Raw genomic sequence first — 8,249 nt, 5'->3', positions numbered from 1 at the left:
TTTCATTAGGCACAATTCTAGGTTACAAATAAGAAATACAATATGAAATACATAAGGAAGCAAATTCCATCTCAATATCAGTATAAAATGTCAGGGGTGCCTGGGTGGCTCAGTCAATTAAGCATCCCACTCTTGATTTCCACTAAGGTCAGGATCTCATTATCTGCAGGATCAGGCTCTGTGCTAACAATGCGGAGCCTGCTTGGGATTCTGTCTCTCCCTCCCTCTCTGCTCCTCCTTCTCTCTCTTTCAAAATAAATAAACTTTAAAAACAAAATGAGGGGCGCCTGGGTGGCGCAGTCGGTTAAGCGTCCGACTTCAGCCAGGTCACGATCTCGCGGTCCGTGAGTTCGAGCCCCGCGTCGGGCTCTGGGCTGATGATGGCCCAGAGCCTGGAGCCTGCTTCCGATTCTGTGTCTCCCTCTCTCTCTGCCCCTCCCCCGTTCATGCTCTGTCTCTCTCTGTCCCAAAAAAAAAATAAACGTTGAAAAAAAAAATTAAAAAAAAAAATGAAACAATAAAATTTCAATACGTAAGCATTTTCAAAAGGCATCGTTTTGCTTCGTGGGGTGGTGAACTGTCAGGCCTATAAGTCTAAACAGCACAGGCTTAATGCTTGAGCATGGAGTGGTATTCAGTATTGCATTGTATCCATGCTACATAAAGATATGTGGCAATACTACATAGGAGTTCCTTGTCTTTAACATTTTCTAAACCCCATCCTAGTTCTATTCTCTTTAATATATGTTATTTCTTAATTCACATCTTTCTAACACCAGTACACATTTAAAGGGAATAGTTAAAAGCAGAGTTGAGAGGAAGAAGTTATAACTTTGCCCACTTGGAAACCAGATCTTAATATGATCGCAAATACTAAGAGCTGTTTGACTGTTTTTTGTTGTTGTTGTTGTTGTTGTTGTTGTTTGCCCACTTTGTTGTTTTCTGCTTATGTGAATATCAGACAATATATAATCTATGACAAAAATTATATTCATGTAATGGAGTATATCTGTTAACATAAGTAACAAAGAAAAGGAAAAAGTAGCAGCACACCTGAACCAACTTAAATGCTTTGTTCACCCCCCCCCAAAAAAAAAAAGTTGTAAGAATCAATCATTCTGTCTACATGAGAATATATTCCAATCCAGTAACACAGAAAACTTTGTTTACACCATTGCTCTGCAAATACAGCACAGTGACTTCAAATTCATGAGCCACACAAAATGCAGGTTTTCAGTATTTTAAAATTTTAAAATAGGCAAAATGGTCTTAGATAAATAAATATGCATATAATCACACCACTGACCATTAACATGGAATAAACTATCTGAGATTTTTGTTCTAGTGAAAAATAAATTGTCTTAAGATAGTATATAACCCTTCAACACTTATCCACACAGTATTGCTTGCAGAAGGCACCACTTGTTTTCCCATGAGTTATTTAGGAGATCATTCTCAAACTCAGGAATTGACTGCTCAGTCTTTTCATTGCCATCTTCATTTCCTTGTTCCTCAATGTGTAGATAATGGGATTCAGAATGGGTGTGATCATAAAGTCCAAAATGGCAAGAAACTTATCCACTGGCACTGTGGGAAATGGCCACACATAAATAAAGATGCACGGTCCAAAGAACAAAACCACCACAGTGATGTGAGCTGACAGAGTAGAAAAGGCTTTAGACAAACCACCTGAGGGACGTTTCCATACAGTGACCAGGATGAAGATATAGGAGATGAGCAATAAGAAGAAGGTGCCCATGGAAATGAACCCACTGTTGGCAGTAACCATGAATTCCATTCTGTAGGTGTCTGTGCAGGCAACTTTGATAAACCAAGGAAGGTCACAGTAAAAGCTATCTATCTCATTAGGACCACAAAAAGGCAAATGGATGACAAAAGCTACCTGGATCACTGCATGAATGAGGCCAATAACCCAAGCACCGGACAGAAGCAAAATGCACATCTGTGGGCTCATGATAGTCAGGTAGTGGAGGGGCTTGCATATGGCCACATATCTGTCCAAGGCCATGGCGATGAGCAGGACCATCTCGGATCCACCCAGGACATGAAGGGCAAATATTTGGATGACACAGCCCTGAAAGGATATGGTTTTGTGCCCAGAACATAGGTTATGAATCATCTTAGGAACTGTTAAGGTAGAAAGGCACAAATCAATAAATGAGAGATTGGCTAAAAGGAAGTACATGGGGGAATGTAAATATGGGTCAAAAGTCACTGTAAACACAACAAAAAGGTTTCCCAAAACAATTGTTACATAAAACACGGTAGAGAAAGCAAGGAGGAAATGCTGCACTGGTCTATAGGTAGAAAGTCCCAGCAACACAAATTGAGACACTTCAGAGTAATTTGTTTCAAACATTGGCTTTACCTGGTGATACCTAAAAGAGCAAAAACAAAACAATAAAAAAGGAATTTACCAAAAATTATTATTTTAAAACAGATTTAAGCTTTCATTAAATCTGGTTTTAAGAAGAAATCTTTAGTAACAGCCAACAGGTGTTTTTAAAATATCATGTTAATTTATCTGTTCAGCTAATATACACACATAGTATAACTAATATTCCTATTGAAGGCTACCATATGTCCAGTTTTGAGGTAAAACACTGACCCTGACTTTAGGAGGCTTACAGGCTAATGGTGGATCTAGACATTAAATAGCTTTAGAGACAGATAGAACCCTCTTTTCCTTTAAAGAACAGAGTACCATAAGAACAATGTGGCTCATCCAAGTGGTGATTGATCAGATTCTGCTTAACAGGGAGTTACTACTGAAAAGTAGAGCCCACACTATGGAAATGCCAAGTGCAAAGATCATGAAACAGGAAGGTTAGCAGGGCAAAGGGATAAACAATTGAGATCAGGCTGGAGTAACAGGCCAGATAGGATGAAAGTTTGTATCCATAAATTGAACTTTGCTTTATATCCTATAAGCAATAGAGAATTATTAGGGATTTTAAGGAGTGGCTTGATATATTTCTGCTGTCAAACAGTCACAAGGCTTCAATGTAAGGAATTGAATGAAAGGCCTAAAGTAAAGTTAGTGAGACTACCGAAGAATCATATCAGTGTGGATAGGGTGAAGTATCCAACTAACAAGATTGGAACAGCAGATGGAACTTGGATAAATGGAGATCTTTGCCTTTTAACATAAACATAAGGAAATTTTTAATGAATACTTAAATGTTAAGAAAAAAACACAAGAAATATATAAATACTAAAAACAAACATTAAGATGGAAAATTCATTCTTAACACCCTTCATTAACAAGACAAGGAGGAAATAGTTGACAGTAACCAAGACATGGAAATCAAAATCACATTATATGTCGATATACACAGATATAGGACAGTATATATAGATATACACATAGGTATTTTTACATGAAGATAAGAGTGCTATAAAAATAAAAGTAAAAACACTGTGGAAATAGATTTGTTTGTTTGTTTGTTTGTTTAGAGAGAGAGTATGTGCATGCGAGCAGGGTAAGGGGTAGAGGGAGACACAGAGAATCTTAAGGAGGCTCCACACTCAGTACAGAGCCCAACACAGGACCCAGTCTCTCTAGCCTGGGATCATGACCTGAGCTGAAATCAAGACTCAGACACTCAACTGACTGAGCTACCCAGGCACTCCCAGATGATTAATATTTGTAATATGAAATTACCTCTTGCAAATACATTTCAAAAATGTAATATATCAATTTTAAAATGAGTAGAACATATGAAGACTATTGACAAAAGCAAAATGCCTATTAATCATAATCATGAAAAATAAAACACTCTTTAATCAGATAAATGTAACTAAGATTACACTAGAGTGCTATTTAGTTCTAACAAATTGTCTAAGTTTAAAAAAAATGATGATTGTCATGGATGAGGCTGTGAGGAATCAGACACACTCATACACTGATAATGGTAGTACAAACTAATACAATTCTCCAGAAGGTACATTCAAAATAGATACAAAAAGGCCAACAAATTAGACAAGCTAGAAGAAATGGATAAATTCCTAGAAACATACAACCTTTCAAAATGGAATCAGGAAGAAATAGAAAATCTGAATAGACAAATTACTAGTAATGAAACTGAGTTGGGTGGGGGGGGACTCTCAACAAACAAACGTCCAGGACCAGGATTTACAGGTGAATTCTATCAAACAATTAAAGATTTATTCCCAATTTCTTTCAAACTATTTCAAAAAATACAAGAGGAAGGAAAGTTTCCAAATTCATTCTATTAGGCCAGCATTACCCCAATATCAAAACCAAAGACACTACTAAAAAGAAAAACTATAGGCCAATATTCCTTATGAATAGACATGCAAAAATACTCAATAAAATATTAGCAAACTGAGTTCAACAATATATTAAAGGGATCATTCACCACAATCAAGTGGGATTTATGCCACAGAAGCAAGGATGGTTCCCTATTCACAAGTAAATCAACATCATATTAACAAAATTAATTAAAACTATATAATCATATAAAAACATACAGAAAAAGCATTTGACAAAATTAAACATCTGTTCCTGATAAAAACTCTCAACAATGTGGGTTTAGACAGAATATACCTCAACATAATAGAAGCCACATATGACAAACACACAGCTAACATCATATTCCATGATAAAAAAAAAAAAAAAAAAAACTGAGAGCTTTTCCTCTAGCAACAGGACCAAGACAAGGATGTCCCTTAGTGCTACCTTTATTCAACATAGCACTGGAAGTCATGGCCACAGCAATCAGACAACAATAACAATAACAACAAAATTAAAGACATCCAAATTGATAAGAAGGAAGTAAAACTGTCACTATTTGCAGATAACATAATACTTTACATTGGCAATCCTCAAGACTCAAAAAAAAAAAAAACCTACTAGAACTGGTAAATCAATTCAGTAAGGTAACAGGGAACAAAATTAATATACAGAAATCTGTTGCATTTGTATACACTAATAATGAAGTAACAAAGGGAAATTAACACACAAACACCAGTTACAATTGCACCCAAAAGAAAAAATATCTAAGAATAAATTTAACAAAGAAGATAAAAGAGGTGTGCTCTGAAAACTATAAGACATTGAAGAAAGATATTGAAAACAACACGCAGAAATGGAAAGATATACCATGCTCATGCACTGTAAGAATTAATATCACTAAAATGTCCATACTACCCAAAGGAACCTACAGATTTCAGGCAATGGCTATCAAAATACAAATAGCATTTTTCACAGATCTAAAACCAATAAACCTAATCTTTGTATGGAACACAAAAGATTCCAAATAGCCAAAACAATCTAGAGAAAAGGACAAAGTTGGAATTATCACAAGCCTTGATTTCAAGATATCCTACAAAGCTATCATTTATAAACAAATATTATGGAACTGGAACAAAAATAGACATGTTAGGTCAATGGAACATAATAAAGAGCCCAGAAATAACCCCATAATTATATGATCAATTTATCTCTGACAAAGGAGGTAATAAGGAAAAGGCAATCTTTTCGATAAGTGGTGTTGGGAAAACTGGACATCTACATACAAAAGAATGAAACTGGACCATTTTCTTACACTATACATAAAAATAAACCCAAAATGCATTAAAGGCCTAAATGTGAGACCTGAAACTATAAAATTCCTAAAATAAAAGATAGGCAGTAATCTCTTGGACATTGGCCTTAGCAACATGCATATGGATATGTCTCCTCAGGCAAGGGAAATAAGAGCAAAAATGAACTATTGGGTCTACATCAATCTAAAAGGCTTTGGCACAATGAAGGAAACCATCAACAAAACAAAAAAGGCAACCTATGAATGGGAGAAGATATCTGTAAATAATATATCTGACAAGCGGTTAATATCAAAAAATATCAAAGAACTTATAAAACTCATACCAAAAAAACAAATAATTTTAAAAAATCACCAAAGTACCCAAATAGACATTTTTCAAAAAAAGGCCTACAAATGACCAAAAGACAAGTAAAAAGATGCTCACTCACTAATCATCAGGGAAGTGCAAATCAAAATTAGAGATATCAACTCACACCTGTTGGAATAGCTAGAATGAAAACAACAAGAAATAACAAGTTTGGGCAAGGATGTGGAGAAAAAAGAACCCTCCCTATGTATTATTGGTGAGAGTGTAAATTGGCATACCCACTGTGGAAAACAGTTTGGGGTTTCCTCAAAAGATTAAAAACAGAAATACTAGATAATCTAACAATTCCAGTACTGCAATTTACCCAAAGAAAACAAAACCATCTATTCAAAAAGATATCTGCATTCCTAAGTTTATTGCAGTATTATTTACAAGATATGGAAGCAACCTAATACTAATATATATATATATATATATATGTATAGGTTAATATATATTACACACACACACACACACACACACACACACACACACACATACACACAATGGAATATTACCCAGACAAAATAGGGAATGAGATCTTTCCTTTTGTGATAACTTTGGTAGACCTAGAGAATGTTAAGTGAATACCAAATTATTTCACTTATATATGAAATCCAAAAAGCAAGGCAAACAATAATAAAAAATACAGGAACACACTCATAAATATAGAGAAGAAATTGATGGGGGTGTCAGTATGGGCAAAGTAGGTGAAGGGTATTAAGAGATACTCTTCCTGGGGGACCTGGGTGGCTCAGTCAGTTAAGTGTCCAACTTCAGCTTAGGTCATGATCTCACAGCTCATGGGTTCAAGCCCTATGTTGGGCTCTGTGCTGACAGCTTGGAGCCTGGAACCTGCTTCACATTCTGTGTCTCCCTCTCTCTCTGGCCCTCCCCTGCTCATGCTCTGTCTCTCCCTCTCAAAACTAAATAAACATTTACAAATTTTAAAACAAAGAGGTACTCTTCCTATTATAAAATAAGTAGGTCACTAGAGAATATAGGCAATAATACTGTAATAATATTGTTCGGTGACAGACAGTAACTACACTTATCATGGTGAGTGCTGTGAAATGTATAGAATTGGTGAATTACTATACTCTACACCTGAAGCAAGTATAACATTGTATGTGAACTATACTTCAATAAAAAATAAACCAGAATTCTTTGACATGACAATAATAATACACACCAAAAAGTTTCAATTATCCTTCATTTATGACCAAGAATCTCACTTGAAGAAAATTTGCTTAATGCTACAATAGATCAGTTAAAAAATAAGCTATAGGGCTACATATATATTAGAACCATACTTATTAAAAAATATTAGAAATAACCTAAATGTCTACAATAGAGAATTAAATTATTAATGATAATTCCACCTGAGGAGCCATTCAAACATGTATAATGAAATAAAAGTCAGTAACATGAAAATATATGAATAATTTTCATTAAATAAAAAGAAATGGTTATCAAATAAGATGAATAGGAAATCCTAACCCCTAATCCATACCCTTGGGAGAGGTCTCTGAACAGCAGGATATTAGGTACATACCCTAACCCTAACCCTAGATCTGAGAGAAACAAATGAATAGGAAACCCATTTTTTAAACTTATATGTCCAGGAAAAAAAATAGAAATTCTTATCTTCTATGCTTATCAATAAATTGTTACTCTCTGGACTTCTGTGTATTTATTAGTTTGAAGCATATGGAATTGTTCTTTCTGTAGGTCCAAAGATGATTAAATTTTAATGTTATAAATTTCAATCTAATATATTAACTAATTTGTTTCTTACATAATTTTCTAAACTACCATTAAGCAACCAAACTAAATTATGGATGCTTATTTCATGTCTGAATTAAATAACGTGGTTCCCCCAATGCACTGCCACCACCAATTTTCCCCCCAGCGCCACACTACTAACAACCATTCTTTCTTATGTCATCATTCTTCCCTTTTACTACCCCACATCACCCAGGTTCCTGCATGTCACAAGTCTGTGCTTCCTCAGCAGGAAAGAAGCATAAGAAGGTGGGAGCACCATGCTCCCACTATAGCCAAGAACAGACTTGAGAGGAGTCAGGCCAGGCAGTAATAGGAATCCTGAGGGTTACTGTAGCCAAAAGGAAACACTACAGAGGTCCTACTAAGAGGACCCACCACAAGGGCAATGGATGTAGAATTTTATAGCCAATAACTGAGATAAAATACATAAAGATTAAGCAAAGAATAATGGGGTAATTACAGAACTGAATAGCTGTGGATATGACATCTCAAAGGACCTATAATCAACTCTATCTAAAGATTTT

General features: G+C 35.3%; 1 protein-coding gene across 1 annotated transcript; it reads right to left on the bottom strand.

Moving 5' to 3' along the window:
• Positions 1–1,441: 1,441 nt before the first annotated feature.
• Positions 1,442–2,380, bottom strand: LOC115517165 (olfactory receptor 4F6-like). The gene has a single exon (XM_030320284.1). The coding sequence runs from the start codon at positions 2,378–2,380 to the stop codon at positions 1,442–1,444; it is 939 nt and encodes a 312-aa protein (XP_030176144.1).
• Positions 2,381–8,249: the final 5,869 nt, after the last annotated feature.

The sequence above is a fragment of the Lynx canadensis genome, chromosome B3, assembly GCF_007474595.2.
Source record: "Lynx canadensis isolate LIC74 chromosome B3, mLynCan4.pri.v2, whole genome shotgun sequence".
Classification (NCBI taxonomy): Eukaryota; Metazoa; Chordata; class Mammalia; order Carnivora; family Felidae; genus Lynx; species Lynx canadensis.
This window is presented reverse-complemented; position numbering and strand designations above follow the sequence as displayed.

Coding starts and splice junctions, on each gene's coding strand:
- LOC115517165 (XM_030320284.1), bottom strand. CDS start 2,380: ATGTTTGAAACAAATTACTCTGAAGTGTCTCAATTTGTGTTGCTGGGA.